Genomic DNA, 17266 nt, shown 5'->3' on the forward strand with positions numbered 1-17266 from the left:
TGACTGGGGTCCCACTGGGTCAGTTCCTTCTATACGGGGCGGTGCTGGATAGACTTAGGAGGCGATGGCCGGATGCAGAATCCCAATGCGCCGGACACGAGGCCATAGAGAACCTGATAGGTGTGGCAGAAGGGGGACACGAAACCTCTAGGCTTTATGAGATCCTAATTGACAACACCACACATAGCGAACTCACATGCAAGAGCAAATGGGAGGCCGAGCTGAACACACTATTCGGCGACACGGAGTGGCAAACAATAACACACTATCACAAAAAGGTTTCTAGGAATGCCCGATTCCAGCTTATCCAATTTTACATCATCCATAGGGCCTACCTTACCCCAGCTGTCATCTCGAGATTCAATGGCGCTGGTGTGGTGCGGTGCCCCAAGTGCCAAGAACCCGCGGCCTCCCTGACCCACATGTTTTGGGCCTGCCCGAACATACGAACCTTCTGGTCGCAAATTCAGACCAAGGTAGCAGAGGAGGACATAACGCTAGACGTGCAATCCCCCAAGGCATGTCTATTGGGCTCGTACCCACGAGGGAAAAAAAACAAACCTCTCAACAGGCTCAAAGACTTGATGTACATCCTCGCAAAAAGGCGCATCGCAATGGCCTGGAAGTGTCCCAGGGCCCCTAAACTTGTAACATGGTGGGAGGACCTTCGCAGATGGACTGTGGCTGAAACCGGGGCCTGGGAGCTGGCGCAAAGACAGCAAAAAATAAATGACTCGGAGGACCTCCTGCAATGGATTGCCCTCACGACGGCCCTGTTCAGTCCTAAGGAAGCCAGCACCTCAGGCGAGGACCCGGACAGCCCGGGCTCACCCTAATGCCAGCAGCAGACTGCGCAACCCCGGTCCGGGTTAACTTGGGGAGGGAGGGAATGGGAAATTATTGTGGATATTTAATTGATTGTCGTGTTGATGATACTGGTTGTATGTTTTCTTGGAAAAAACAATAAAAATATATTTAAAAAAAAAAAAAGAAACCTCTTCGGTATTAAGCGCGTTATAAATAACCAATTATAATGAATAATTATTTACAATTACATAATTTGTATACAAGAACAAATATCGCCACTTCTGAAAAATGTTGCGTCAGGTAAACTGCTTGGTATTTGGTTTAACTCCTTTGTGCATGTATAATCTAATTTATCCTAAAGTACGGACGTTTTCAAACTGAAAGTGTCTTCACTGATGCACTGAAGGTAGAGAAATCTGGGGGCATGGAAACTGGAATCTTATGGATAAGGTACAGTCAATATTCTTGCGCAACGTTTTGGGTCTACCGCCGAATCTCCAAATAGTGCTTTAAGAATTGAATTGGGGCTCCAGAGTATTGTATCTTTAGCAGATACTAGATATCTGAGGTACTATACCAAGCTAAAAGTCGGGCTCTCGGATAACACTAATGCATTGACGGGTTTCCTGGAGATGGAGGCCTCCGTGAGCAGGGACAAATATGCCTGGTATAAGAAGGAAAGTAGGCTCTGGGACAATTTTGTTGTTGGAAGAGAGGCAGAAATATGATTGGGCAATCTGGTACAAGTTAAATTCGCTATAAAAAATCTTATCTAGAGAGAAGGGTTTGGTCGCGGAGGAGGATAGTACTACATTTTTGCTTTCCCTGGTTAAGTATGTCGAGGTTAGTCTGTCGAGGAGTATGGGCCTCGGTTCTTGTACAACCTTGTGAGGTTTATAGGCAGGGCTCTAGATAAAAGAAGGTTGGAGACAGATATTCTGGCAACATGTTCAAGTGTGCAAGGGTGTTTTTTTACTAATTCGATTAAATAAGCATTTGTTTATATGCTTAGTGAAATACTGTTTTTAATTGCCATTATTTGGGTACAGGTTAAGGAGAATTTGGGTTAGTAGACCGGGTCATGATTGCCTTCAAGGCAAGGATGGACTATGGGACTGTCTGCAATCTGCCACCCTTCAGTTTCCAATAGAATATAATCTATATGGCTACAGGGGTTCTCTTTCCTAAATGTAGGTACTGGTGGTGTACAATCCTCCAGTTGTCCATTATGGGCCCTATGCCCCAGGTAAGGACGTAACGCTGTGCCATCTTTTGCACAAAGGGATAATTGCGATTAGGAGGAGGAGCATACAATTATTGAAAAACCCAAGCTCAATGATAGTCATCCATTAGGGTCCAAATTTCCAAAGATGGTTCGCATTTTGTGTTCAGATGTCCCGACTATGATCGTAAAACCTTGACCCGCTAATGGAATCGTAGCCTGGGCCTCACCTGCTCTAGATTTTCTGATTATGTCTTCGAAGGGGTCTTAATTACACATTTGTTAGTATAACACAATACGTATCTGCCACTCTATCTTAAGCATCACATCTTAATACATCCTGTATCAATCCCTTCAATGTAAACATTGAGATTCATATGTATCCATAATAGCACCTCAGCATGGAAGCCCTCTAGGTCTCTTAGTCGCTGGGACCCAATAGTCCGTAGAACCTGGAATAGGGGAAGTGTCTTGGAGGTAAATAACTTGATTTGCTAACAAACACTCAGGCCAATCAAGATCAGTTAGCTTATGTTTCAAGCCTGGAACATTACATGTCAAGAAGATTATGGAGGCTTTTTCTTCAGCAGATGTGGAAACATTACTGATGTCACAGATAGCCTGAAGAAACTCACAAGTCCAAAGAACGAGTCAATGGTTTTTATTAACAACTTCTTTGAGATGTGGTTTTGCCTGCCAGATGGTGTGACCAAAGGGTTGTTCTAGCTGGTCCCTCAGCCTGCTCAGGGCTCTTTCCACTGTAGCCCATGCTTCTCTGGCATGCAAAATCACTTCAAACTCTAGAGATAAGTTATTCCTACTGTCTTAACTTAGCTTTCCTAAAGGGGGCAGACCTAAATGCCATGCCCTTATCTAAACTACTCACAAAGGGACTTACGAAGGGTTGCACTATTCTACTATTCTAGAACTACTGGTCTTTACAAGTGAACAGTGCCTCTATTTTCTTAGACACTGATCTCTCTCTCACTCCCACTTACTCCTCTCCCTGGTCTTATGTCTCCCTATTACTCTACTCCCCTTTCTTCCTCTCCCTTTCTCCATCTTCCTCCTGTTGGGATGGAAATGATTGAGCCTATCCCACATCCCCTAGGCACTTCCACATAAGGCGAAACCCATATGAGGCAATCTAACTTACAAGGGGGGGGTGGACAGTCTACATCCCCGGGTACCATGTAGAGACCTCATAGCACATAAAGCATGTTGGCTTCGCTTGAGCCTTGTTCCCATGGAAGTCCATTTCCCTCTTGTCCCTCCAGTGTTGCGAATACTCCGTATCGCCTTCAGGAATGTGCCCAACACAGAGCGCAAGATAGTACCAGGCTCCGGGATGTGTCTATTTATCTCCACTAAACTGCCAATGAGCTTCTGACCGCCCACACCCAGCCAGTCCAGTGCTGGCCATACATCACTAACCTGACCCCCACTCTCTCGGCTCTCTGATAAGCACCCGACCCCCAGGTCCTAACCTCCATAAAGTGCCCACCAAAGATCTAAAGCCCACATGACTATTTTTCTTTAACAGCAACACATGTCTCCAGTAACATGAGATACCAAGAAGGGTAAATCAAAGATCAATCCCAAGAGGGGAGCCATCAGGTGCAGGACTACAGCATTAATGGAGCCCTGAATGTATGGGTCACCATGACTGTATTTTATCCTCCCCTCTCCCTGGCACCCCTTTCCTGTGCCGCCCAGGTGCCTGCTATAATGAATGAATAGTCGGTCTTAGTTGTTTAGTTTAGTTAGGAATCATTGTGTTTTATGCCTGCCCTGACCTTAACCGTGAGGATGAGCCCAGCTGACCCACGTGGAGCCAGATCGACAGAGAAGAACAAGCCAATTACTGCTTGGTATACCCTATGGAGAAAAACCATGTGTAGGGTGCCTCCAATCAGGAGCACCAAAATGTCCTGCATAGTGATTACGCGTTTTGTGCTTATAACCCCATGTTTGATGATGAAGCGCAGAGCACTCTCGAGCAGCAGAATTCTTTGATGGCATTTGTATTGTGTATGAGTAAACCATGTTATCCTTGAAAAGCTATCTCCAGGCCTATTTCCCTAGCGGGTTGTATTTACTCTGGAGTGTGCGTAGAGAGGGACTTGCCTTCACTCCCTTCCCACTTCTGCACCTCCCCCACGCTCCTACTTCCTTCTGCTTCCCTCCTGTCTCCATCCTCTACTTCGTCACCTTCCCCTCTCACCTCATACTTGCTCCCTCACTTCTTCTCTCCTCCCACCTTTTGTATTATCTGCCCCTACAATTTTTCCACACCCATCGCCCACTTAACTCTACCACCTTCATCCTCCCAATGCTACTCTCTCCCACCTTTCCCCCTCCACTCTATATCCGTCACTTTTCGTCTCACTCTTTCTCTCCCCCTTCACCTTCTACACTCTCACATTGCTCACTTCTACTTACTATGCTCCTGCAACTCCCACCCCCTTCTACTTACTATGCTCCTACCCCCCACCTATACTCCTACACCCCCCCTACCCTTCCAAGGTGTGCAATTGTTTTGCTGAAGTAAATGACTATTGTAATTTACTTTGTGGGGGGACTCAATATGTATATGTTTGAGGGTTAGCGGTTATGGGGGTGGGTAAAGGGGTGTAAGGGACCCCCATTAAAAAAAAAAATTATGTAATGGTGTTGAAGTAAATTACAACAAGATAATTTGCTTCAGGAACACAAAGTAGAACCCGCTCCACTGTCATTCACTCTCTCAGACACTCTCACAATCACAGCTGCAGTCTTTCCTCTAGGCACCACTCTTTCTCACACAACACCTCACCTGTAATCCCATCACCTGCTCCACAGATTCCACAGTGCTCCGCTCGACCTTCCATCCTCCTTCTGGTCTCAGACTACCGCCATGCTTCCTGACATCACCCAAACACTGCACACACCTGTATCTTTGTTTTTCTGCCTCTCTCCCCTCCCTCCATTGATTGCATGTTCCACCTGACTCTGGGGCCAATCCGTTCCTATTCTTTTCTGCCGTGCCAGGCTAATCCTCTGAGGACTCAAAAACCCTCTTTAGCCACACCTCCTCTGTGCACAACAATTCAAACAGCCTATGATGCAGTTTCTTCTGGCTACTGTGTTAGCGTGCCCTCCAATCTAGGCGGCATGAAGCAGTGCCGGAGCATACGTATTGGTGTTGCTGTCATTCTGTTCTGTTGGGCACGCTCAAAACGGCAAGACCTGCTGTTCCTTAAGATACTGTAAAGAAAAGAGAATTTGGCCAAGAATTGAGTGTATGTGGAATGGGGTGACAAAAAGTGGAACCTGTCACTTCATACAAGGCACAGAGGGGTGATTTCAGGGAGTGCGCCCTCCCCCCCAACCCTAGCTACCACACCCCACCTCTGGGATAGGACAGGCCCTGGCATTAACCCTGGTAGGCCTTTTACCGCAGGCTGGGCGGTGTCACGCCCAAGTCGTGGTCACAGTTGTCTTAAGCAAGGCATCACAAGTGATGCATCCCGACATTTCAGGGATGCTCGTCAGGCTACACTGTCCAAGGTTGAGTGTATCTCTGCTGAACAAGCCCTGCTGTCCACCTTAGCACAGGGACCCCTCGTTGACAGAGACTTATTACGTACAAGACGGTCCCAGTATAAGAAAACCACTTAAAGCACTTAACCTCAAGTCCAAACAGGACTACCTTGAAACTGCCATAGATAGAGTGGATAGTGCTGCATTCTGGAAATGAGTGGCAGGTATAAAGGTCAAAGGGGACACTGATGTGCAGAGCAGTACAACTGCTGAGGCTTGGCTGAACCTTATCTTTTTTAAAAAAACATGTTTATTGATTTTTAAACATCAATATAACTTACAGACTCTTACATACATTGCATAAAAATGTCCAGTCGATTGTGTCCGTGTTCCTCACTCCCCCTAAATCGCCCCGACCCTAGCCTATTCCACTAACATCGTGCTAACATCGTACATCAAACTTGCGTTCACATTCGCTACCGATTGTGGAGGACAATTATTACTATTCGGGTATTGCTATGCGATAAGGCCATTCATTACTGCACCATCCGTTTCCAGGAGTCGAGGCCATTTTGGAGGTCAATCCACCATAGGCACACTTCTGGTCTCTTGTGCCCATCGCTATTCTCGGTTTCGCCAGGATGTATGCTAAGTCTTTCAGGTTACTGACATGTCTTGCTTGTTTTGGTCACACAAAAATGCCGTGCATACAGGCCATGGGAGTACTCGTATCCAATCTTATGCCTGCCTTGGCTAAGGCCTGCCCTATTTCTTCACAGTATTTTCGGATCTCCATGCAAACCCAGAACATATGCACCAGATCCACATTAATCAATCTGCATTTCAGGCAGGATTGTTCTGTTGCCCTGCTGAAATTGGCAATCCTCTTTGGCGTTAGGTAGGCCCTAGGAATTATGTTCAGCTGTAGTAATTGGAGCTTTGCGTTTCTAGACACCGTTTTGTAATAGGCTAGTGCTATACCCCAGACCGCATCTGTTAATTGCTCTTGCAAGTCTGCCTCCCAGCTGCGCCTGGTCTGTTTCAGCATGTCCCCTCTCCATGCCATTAGTAACTCATATTCTAGATACCGCATGTCCACCCTCCAAAATATCGTAAAGTCATCTTCCTGCAACACCCCATCCATACCCGGCCACTTCTGCTTTAATCTAGTCGGTAGTGAAGAGTGTGATGCGTTGTCCTTCGTATATGCCCATTTCTGAGGTGAGCGTGCTGAAGTCCATCGGTCTGCCTTCACGTAGTAAGTCTCTCACCGTCGCCACTCCCATGGGTTCCCAATACTTCCTCACACTTCATCTGAGTTGTGGGTCCTCTACCTGAACCATATTTCTGAATTATATGGAGGGAGGCTGGATCCTGAAGCCCTAGGTGATGTTTACTCAACATCTTTGGCGGCTGAGAGAAGGAAGAAGACATGGCAACTGCCATTAAATCACAGAAGGCAGGAAAGGAGGCAGGACCCGATAAGGTGCCGATAGACATCTATAAAGAACCACCATCTATTTGGGCCCCCTTCCTATGGAACCTAAAGCGTGCATCAACACGAATACTAATTCCGATTCATGGCGACTACCGGAAATTGTGCCGATTTATTAAAAGGAAGGAAAGGAGATTCCGTCAAATTACCGCCCTATATCTCTGCTGCAAAGTTTTCGCTAAAGTGGTCTTAAAGTACATACAGTGCTGGGTCACAGAAAATGTGATAATCGGTACACTCCAGGCAGGCTTTCAATGTGGTAAGGGTACATTAGATCAGAGATTTCACCTTTTTATTTTCATCCAAAAATATTCTGTTTTAAGAAAAAATGAGATTGTACGCCACCTTTGTAGACCTTAGGATGGCATTGGACTGCGTCCCATTGGATCTCTTCTGGCAAGTGCTGGTTGTAAGAAACCTTCCCAAATGTTTTCTACGATTCAATCACTGCATAAGAAAAACAAGGCAGTCGTCCAAGTGGGGCTAGGTGGAGAGGTCACCGCACAATTTGATGTCACTAAAGGGGTAAGACAGGGCTGCTTCCTGGCCCCTCTTGTTTTGTATATGCATAGAGGAGGTCATTAAAAACATGCTTGTGGAAGGCAAAGATGCCCCAAAATTGGGCCTAAACAAATTTCCTGCCCTCTTTTTCACGGACAACACTGAACTTGTCTACAACCACCACAGGGGCTGAAAACATCTTTGGCCTCTTATGGCGAAGTGCAGGGAATGAAGTCTGAGCCTGAATACCAATAAGACCCTGGTCTTCAAGCCCAAAATCAGAAAATACCAGAAACTGGACGTCAGGGCCAAGGGTACCAATTTGGAGGAAGTTAAGTCATGATTACCTCGAAATACGTTTTCATGAGAACGGACATTGGAGAAGCCAGTTGGCTAAATCTACAGCTCTCAAAAACAGGAATGGAAGGGGGACAATAAGACTAGTCCTGTAATTATACACGAAACAGGCATCAGTAGCTGCCATCTTCGGGGGCAGAAATGTGGGGGTATGTGATGCCAAGACACTGGCCACCGCAGAAACTACATTCCTAAAGCGTCTCCTTCTGCTACCACAGGGCACGCCTAATGCTTTATTGCATTTCAAAATTAACTTGAGCACCACAGATGTTATTGCTGCAACAAAACCAACTCTATACTGGTTACGACTGACACTGGATCTTGAGGCTTTCAGGGATGATTTAATACACGTGATGAGTTTAGAGGCCAGCATGTATCTGCCATGGGTCGCTCAAGTAAAATAAGGCTCGTATGACATGAATGAGCAGGACATATGATTATACCCCACGCAGATAAACACAATCAGGTCTTCCAGAGTCAAAAGTAAGCTATGCAAAGAACATTATAGGGAGAACATGGTGGAAGAATGCAGAAAACTGAAGTTGGCTTCTAGTTACTTAAGGTACTTTGGTTTTGAAAAATACCTCGACCTCATCAATCCCCCATTTTCCCAGACTCTGTATATTCATTTCCGATTGGGCACACTCAAATTGGCAAAATGTACAATGTTATGGGGGAAGGGAGTTCAGGTTTATGCTTCTTTTGTAGCATTTCAGAGGAGGCCGTTATACATCTCGTATTATTTTGCTGCAAGACACAGGCTTGAGAGAGCTCCATCTTAAACCCTTCTTAAGAATAGTAGGAATACGTACCGCTTCTAAAGCTTTAGAGCGGTGTAAAAGATCTGACAATGTAGACATTATATAGAGTGGCCAAATGTATCCACCATGCCTGGTTACTGAGGCTTAACGTGTAACATAGGATTTATTGGCTCAAAGGCATTGATGTTGACTACGTTGTGGGCCAACATTGTCTTATAATGGGAAGTTTAGTCACAGTGGCTACAAGTATTTTCTCTCCCTTGTCCTGCCTGCTGATTCTTGTTGTCATAATGCTTTTTTTTTTCCAACAAGACGTTTTACTTAGAAGTTTTCAAAGGAGGCATGCAACAAGTACATCATTACGAATAAACCAATTTTTACAAGGGCGCAACAATCGCATACCAAAATATTGTCTTATGGGATCAACATCACAGAGAGTCAGTTGTAGTATTTGTGAGGGGGCTTTCCCCGCCCCCGATGACCTACCATGCTGCTAATACCAGGCGTGTCACGAGGATCATGAACTCATTACAGTTGGAGGGCCTGTGTGAGCCATCGGGTCATGGGAGGGTGGTGGGTCAGTCCAGGATACTTCTCCGCATATTCCATGAAGGGAGCCCAAATATTCTGAAAGCTCGAGAGGTCACCCAACCGCAAGGCAGTAATTGTTTCCAACAACACAATGTCCCAACATTTTGACCACCAAATAGGCAAGGATGGGCCTTCCGGATGGTTCCATAGACGTGCTATGGAGAGCTTAGCGGCGGTTAGGAGGTGTGTGATTAATTTGGCTATCTGACCTGTTAATGGAAATCGCCCTCCTTGGTGTCTCCCCAACAATACTATGCCGGATCCCACGGGATTTCCAACCCTGTGATCAGCTGGATATGTTCCAATACTGCTTTCCAGAATCCTGTAGTTTTTGGGCAGGCCTATAACAGGTGAAACAGGGTACCAGTGTCTGTGCAACCTCTCCAACAGCCTGGGGGAATAGTATGGTCACTTTTGTTCAGCAGTTCAGGAGTCACATAGTACTGGTAGCACACCTTGTATCCCCCTTCTATATTTGTGATACATTTGGTACTGCTATGTAGCCTTTCCCAGAACGTTCCCCATTCTTCTACTTCTAGTGTGTGCCCCAGGTCTTTTTCCCATCTGAGAATGTATTTCTCCTTCCTGGAAAATCTGTTTTGTCTAACAACCGATTCAAAGTGGAGATTTTGCCCCTGGGAGCGGATGCTGTTAGGGTCCTTTCCAGCGCAGATGGGTCCCTCTCTCCTTTTTCTTTAATCCCACCTTGTGATGCCCAGTGTCTTATTTGTGCGTAGTGCAAACGCTCTGATTCTGGGACATGTTAAACTTAGTTTTACATTCTATGAATGTGAGGGGGGGGTCCATCCCGCAGGAAGTCCCCAAGTCTCCTCAGGCCTCCCACCCTCCAGGCTGTGAAATTATTGCGGGGGAGTGGGGGGGGGGGAGGGTGCCAGGGGTGAAATCAGCTTTTAAGATTAACTTCTTATCCTGCGTTTTAATTAAATGTTTTGTAAACTTATGCAAGAATATTATGAATGTATGTCTTACAATATAAGTTTTAAGAAATTGTATTTTCTTTGTTGTCTTTACTTTTATGGCTTTGTGCCGGATACAAGTTATATAGATTGATTGATATTTCTCCTCTTTAGGAGGTAACCTGACAGGCCAGGGTGATCTACACGCGGTGATGGAGGCTGGTAGGGATGTGGTGTTGATAGTATAAGGGAAGTCTTTTTTTATAGGTACCAGGCTAAGAATGGTTCTCAATTGTATAGTGGGGCATATAAGGGGAAAGTCCTACAGTCAATTGCTAGAAGACGCTGCACCAATAGACGGTTCTAAAGTGTTACTTGAATGGTGTCAAAACTTACGTCACTTTGGCACAGGATTCTCCGGGCTCCCATCACATCCTCTACTATAATGAGGCATCCCTTAGTATGCCTGATCGAAAATGTGAGATTTTGTAAATCTGCGCCTTGTTAAACTCTTAGTAACCCCGTGGAATGTTTGGGACTCCAGTTATAAAGAGGGGTAATACTAATCAAAGCCAATCATAAATTTGGTAAACAAATGCCTGGCATCACTTACCATATGCCTGCTCGGCCACTGCTAACTTTCTCACTCACAGTCCAAATTGCCATCTTTCACATCATCCAGGACATTCCCTGAAAAGGAGATGTATATTACACCTCTGAACTTCCACTGGGAGAGAAAAGTTACAGGCCCCTGCCTGGTTAAGTGCTCGGGGGATTTCAAAGTGATACAAGTCTTCCCCACTAGGGCATCCACTAGAGAGGCCCCTAACCAACTACAGATGCATCCTTTTCTTACTAAAGTCTGTTGCAGTCAAACCACCCAAACAGGTAGCAGACCACGGTAAGTTCCCCAACTTAGATTGAGCACACTTTTCCCCCAGATTGTAAAGGTGGCAGCTTAGGAAGCAATTGAGTACCAATGTCACCCAGGAGAAACAATCTAAATCATCAAAATGCTCACCTCCCTAAATTGGGGGTCACAGAAATGTCCTCTTCTTTTTGGCGGCATATGGTGGAGTTGTATTTGGGGACACTTTCCTTTTGCCACCCATGCTCAAAAAAAGCTCACCCAGTACTTGCACTGTAATTCAAAATTGAGTAATAGTTTGGCTACCATCATTAAAAAGCTTAAAGCATACTTGTAACTTCAGTAATTCTGTAGAGATTTCAATTCCCCCTTTCACAAGCACTATGCCTTTGTAGGCCAGACACAAGATCCTGAAGGAGATGCTGGTCTGCACCAGAAGCCAATTCATGATTTTAGGGTGGTTGACAACTGGCTGACCTCTTCTTCTGCCAAGCATTAGACTACCTACAGTGTTCTCGACTTAGCAGATTTCAATGTGCTACACAGTGAGGCCAAATATAGGGGGTTGTAATAGTCTGGTCCTGAATTTACATGTGCTAATTCCACTATTTAGTGATTTCCTGTTATGCAGGGTAGCTACTTCCTTTGAAACAAAACCAATTTGCCCATGGTGCCGACCTGTAAATTGATGCTGTGGTCATTATGTCAAATAAAACCTAAGTTTCATAATTTAGTTTTGTAGGAACTATTTCTCTGTGTGGTCGGGCATAGCAAGATGGTTTGTGGGAGTATAAAGCAGGTCAAGGACTCAGATTTCAGTTTTAGCACCACTGAGCTTGAGTCTATTTGGCCCCATCCCTTTCTATGTGGCTTTGATTCTGCATGACAATCCCGAATTGGTCTTCTTGGCCCATGACGCTTGAGCAGATTTTCCAGTCGTCCTCATTAGAATAGAAGTGGAGTTTGTGTTTGCTTAACGATCCATGCGCAGTTTGACACAAATGTTGAAAATAGGGGGGAAAGTAGAGAGCCCGATGTAGTTTACACTGCACTGGATAGGAATATTTTGGGAGAGAATGACAGGGGGACATGAAACTGCCTTAACAATCAATGTGATTAGAGTATTACAACATACTGGTTTTATTTTGCCTAAATATTGTTACTTGAATTAGACAGATGTAGCTTAAAGAATTTAGATAGGGAAGTTGTATATTTCCATTACATGTGTTATTGTTTTTAGATGTGTTGATATGAAATTTGACGTATATAGATTTATTTTTCTTTTGGGTTTTTTCCATATTCATTGGTGTATGAAATGCTTTGTGAAAAACCATAATTTGGTTATATCGCAAATAAAAAAAAATGTTTTAAAAACTACACTGGATAGGAATGTTATTATAAAATGTACTTAAGCACTCACTTCTGACCAAAACGAATGATTATACTAACAGTCAAGCATTGCATGTCTTCTGATATTTTTTGCAAACCACCCATTTAAAGTTTCAGGCCAACTACCGAATGGACCTTCGAAACGAGTGCAAAATAGGTATTTTCCATGATTGGATGCTTGATGATTTTGGTTGCAAGTTAGGAAACAAGGTGGCCATGTAGGCATGGAATTACACAATAGGAACTAGCGCGCTAATAGCATAATTGTGACATTCTACTAATTAGATTTTTTCGAATTGAAAGTTTATTCCGAAAGTATGGGGCAGCACTGGTATCCACGAAAGAACATTCATAGAAATAGTGCCATATTTAGCTTGTATAATGAGAGGGTTCACTGGGTGAAGATGATGCTATATCACAACACCAAGTAAGTTATGGTGCGTTTAAAAAGTTTTGAAAAAAACCCTTTCACCTGAAATGTGCAAGTAGGAAAGTCCATGTATGCCAAGTCACACATTCCACAATGCCACGTTCACCTCCAGTTCTGAGCCACAAAAGCAAGGCATTGTGGGTATGAAAATTAGCTCAAATGTAAACCTGTTTCTTCAGGAAATTGTCTTCGTCGAAGCTGGCAGTGCTACTTTATACATAACTTAATCAACCCAAGACCAACATTTGCAAGGCTACCAAGACAACTACATACCTGGTGTCACCCTTATTAGGGATCATCAGTGTAGTATAGTCCCGACAGCCCTGTGGTTGGCGCATTTTGCCACGTTTTCACAACACCAAGAACATTTTGGTGGCCTTTAAAAGGTTTGAAAAAAAACCTTTCACCTGAAATGTGAAAATAGTAAAGTCCATTTGAGCCAAGTCACACATTCCACAATGCCACCTAGTAGCCATCGCTGGAAGTTCACCACCAGTTCTGAGCCACAACAGCAAATGTCTGTCTTGGGTTGATTAAGCTATGTATAAACTAGCACTGCCCACTAACAGTGCAGCACCCTGATCCACTGACCGCAACATTGTCTTGAAAAGGTTTTAGGTGCTGCGAAATAGTGATGACTTTTAGGCGGAACTGTGTTTTAAGAGAAACAGGAGAATGGCAGTGTGATTTACTTTAACTCCTCACTATAGTGATGTACCCTCAAAGCCGCTATTCTGGCTTGCAGGACCTAGTAGTTGCTATAAGTCCAGTATGGACATTGCAACTCACAGCAGCCTGTTCGGCACTAACCTTGCCAGTCTTCTAAAGACAGCAGTATACCTGCAACTTGTTGAGTCTCTAGGAAGTGCGTAGTCTGACATTGTAAGCATCCAATTCCCCTGATTTCAATGGAAATATTAGTGTTTGTGGCACTGAAAGTTTGCTGGGAATGTGGTCACATTCGAGTTTATGGAGCGAACATTTTTTTTATTTTTTGGGGGACAGTGAAAGTTAGGCCAGGGCAGGGCCCCATCAAGCGAGGCTGGGAGGGACACAAACCGGAGGAATAAGTTGCAGAGTCTGAAAGCAACCAACATAACTGGGCAAATGTAGGCCAGCCATGTCCACACCTCTTGTCCAGTCCACTAGTGGAGTATAATCTTATCCATGACCAATATGGATAAAGCTTTGCTTCTTGCCACACGCTGCTCATTCTGGTCTACACAAAAGGGCTGCAGCGACTTTAGCAGGCTTGTTCACTCACGCATCTCCAGTTTCGCTGAAAATTGGCTCATCACCCGCCAATGGGTTAAACCTTGAAATGTCGCCACCATGACCTTAGGAATGAGGACGTTAGGCACATGGTCCTGATTCAGACAGAGAACGTCTTGCCCGAGTCAGACATTGAGGACCGTTTGGTCACAGCACCTTTTTCTGAGGCTGGGCAGGGTCAGGCAACAAGCAACTCCTATGCTCGTGTCTCTGGACCGACCCAGACAATTGGGAAAGGGTCTGCAGCCTGTGGCCTCGATCTCCCAGATGCGGGCGGGATAGAAAATAAGGAACTGAGGAGTAAATGCTGAAGCTTTTGCCTGGGAAGAGGGTGAAACAAGGTAGCAACATCCAATGCCGACTAGACAGATGAAGTACAGAAAGGAACTGGCAAGCCAGGGTGAACATGCAGAAATCACTGCTGTTATTTTGCCCACCTCTTAGCCAAAACTAAAAAGATAACTCATGGACAAGTCACTAAACAAACGCACGTGGGGCAGGCAGGCAGGCCAGGGTGTACTGGCAGAGGGCCGAAAATCACATACTTGTCCCATATAATTTGCAGTGCTGGCCTCCAGATTGCAGCACATTCCAAAACACTTACAAACGGGGTTTTATTTGTTGTTATAGATGGATTCTTTTTTTTACTAATGCAAGGAGTCATAAAATTCAACGGAATGTCTTAAGTAGAGGCTCAAAATCTGCACTGGATAGTGATAACCAACTCTTGGCGAGAATGAAATGGTGTATCGTGCCGATGTGTAGAATTGTGGCAGCCAGTGACTTACTTTGCATGGCTGGTTAGTGGCGTGTAACCTGAAATGTGTACCCCCTGTCCTAGGCCATGCCCCTTCCACCAATGCCCTCCCGTTCTTACCTGTTCACTGTACAGAACCTGGACGTTTTTGATGATGCGACAGTGTTTCTGAAGAATCGCTACTGCCTGAGCCAATGGCATTCCTGAAAAGAAAAAAAGAGACCAATCAATCAGTAGAATGTTGGGCCTCCGGGGTCTAAGCGCACTTCAGAGCTATCGGGTCGGCCTTTGCATCAGAGATTAAGTGCGCCACAGCATCGAGGTCAAAGGACTCTTAATTAGCTGCACTCCGTGTGCGCTTCTGCCAGCCGCCTGGCATGAGCCATCCCAGTGCCCCATCAATAAAAAGCACTTACACCAGGACATCCAGCCCACTCGCATGGCATCACGGCTTCAGGGACTGTTCCGTTGGAACCAACTAGGCATTACACGCCGGCGGCACCAGGGCAGGACATGACGCTGCCACAATAAGGGAGGATTTCAATTAACAAATCACTAACTGGAGCAGTCGTGTGCGTAGTCGTGGCCTCGCCATGGCTAGCACCTACCTTCGGATGAGGCCACTGATGAATGCAAGCTTAATGCCGCCAGAATAAAATGTGCTAGGCAACCGTTAATAGGTTTTTCCTTTCATAAATGGAAATAGCGGCCCCACAAACTACTAAAACATCAGAATCAGACATAAAAAAAAATACAGTTATGGTAGATGCATGCATTGGGAAAAGTGGAGTAAAGGGGGGGCCTTTTTTCCACTTCCATTACGCTAATAAAATCACAAAAGTGCGGCGATTATATTAATTTATGTGACTTTATAAAAAGGCACACACAGGCACCCACCCACCCACGCACCTGAGTCAGGCTGCTGTTCAACGAAAGCAAGACAATTTACAGAGAAAGTCACTAATAACGAGGATACATTTATTGCATATTACAAAACTTGCACATGAAATCTGCAGAGTTTAAGGTTTAAGTTCAAGACTCAAATTCAAAAGGTGAGACACAGCCATGAAAATTACAAGAAAACTGAGAACAAGGAGTATGTGTAGGTAAGGGATGATGTGGTAGGAAGGGATCCACTGTACTAAAGAAGGTGGAAGTAGGTAGAGCGAGTGCAACGTCGGGAGCGCATGCGGAAGTAAACCTCACTCAGGACAGGAGGGTCAGGACACTAATAGGATAACCACATTCTTGGAGGTCAGGGATAGGAGGCAAGCAGGGGGAAAATGAGGATGAGGCAAAGAGGAGAATCATGCGGTTAACAGTGTTCAGAAAGGTCAGGCAAAGATCATCTTTTTGCCCTAATTTTACTCACCATGGAGACTACTCCGAGTCCATAGACCCCGTCATACCTTTGAGAGTTTTCACTCGTGAGGATAGGACTGGAATCAATTTTCCCAGAAAAAAATACGTCCTGTAACAGGTTTGCAATGGTACACACAGCCACGCCCATCCAGGTGCTGTCTCCAGCCTTGCCCTGCCAGTCACTTTGCATCTGCCCAGACCATACACAAATGAGCATCAATATAGCAGGGAATGTGAGATGGGGTATGGAGTAAGGGACACTATGAACTCGGAGAAAAGTAGTCACTACAGTGATTAACTAACGTGCCGTTGCCCTTTCTCCATACCTTTGAGAAACTTACAAGCAAAAAATGTAGAGTGGGCCGAGGACTTAGCCTATCTAACCAAATGGTTTCTGAAGCACTGCTTGGCCAAATCGATCGTCGGCACGCAAACTGGAGTTCTGATAGCAATGGCCGCAGAAAGAAGGTGATGCGCATGTAGTGGTAGCCTTGGCAAGAACATTCCAAGGGGGACAAATTTGAAAAGAGACGGCAGCCACCTCAAGTGAATGAGGTCTCTTTGGTGGATCCAAATTTGGTAACCTCTAGCATACAAGAGACGATCCAACTGACTTTGGGAGTCTTAGAAGCCAAATGCCCCGTGAAGCCTCCATCCAAAAAAAGGTCTCAGAGAAAACTGGGATGCCAGACTCCTTTCCAGGTAAAATTGAGCCCTTTGCAAACATCCAAGTCTCTCTACCTCAGGCCAGGGATTCGGAAGAAAAGATGGGTATTGGCATCTACCGGCTAATATGAACATCCACTTCAACCTTTGGTACAAGGAGAGGTGTGGCTGTAGCACTACCTTGACCCTATCGAAGTCCATGAAACGTTCCTATGCTAAAAGCCTGTTGCTTGCTAACCCGATGTGCCAAAATAACCTCCACAAGTAAAACCATGACACAAGCCTTACGTCTGCTAAGGCTATCGGTTTCAAGGGTCTGTATCCTAAAGAAGCAAGAGCAACATTTAAA

At 45.1% G+C, this 17266-nt stretch overlaps 1 protein-coding gene across 14 annotated transcripts in view; it reads right to left on the bottom strand.

Annotated features, from left to right (window-relative positions):
- PHAF1 (phagophore assembly factor 1) overlaps window positions 1-17266 on the bottom strand; it is a 1056812-nt gene that overhangs the window by 770018 nt on the left and 269528 nt on the right. For all 14 annotated transcript variants that reach the window (XR_011284154.1, XM_069640131.1, XM_069640088.1 and 11 more), the window contains one exon: window positions 15010-15092. Coding sequence is in view for 13 of the 14 variants with exons in the window: in XM_069640131.1 (XP_069496232.1) it covers window positions 15010-15092 (83 nt within the window). In the remaining variant the exon portion in view is untranslated. The remainder of the gene's footprint in view (window positions 1-15009; window positions 15093-17266) is intronic.

This window comes from Ambystoma mexicanum, chromosome 1q (genome assembly GCF_040938575.1).
Source record: "Ambystoma mexicanum isolate Mex_15411 chromosome 1q, UKY_AmexF1_1, whole genome shotgun sequence".
Taxonomy (NCBI): Eukaryota; Metazoa; Chordata; class Amphibia; order Caudata; family Ambystomatidae; genus Ambystoma; species Ambystoma mexicanum.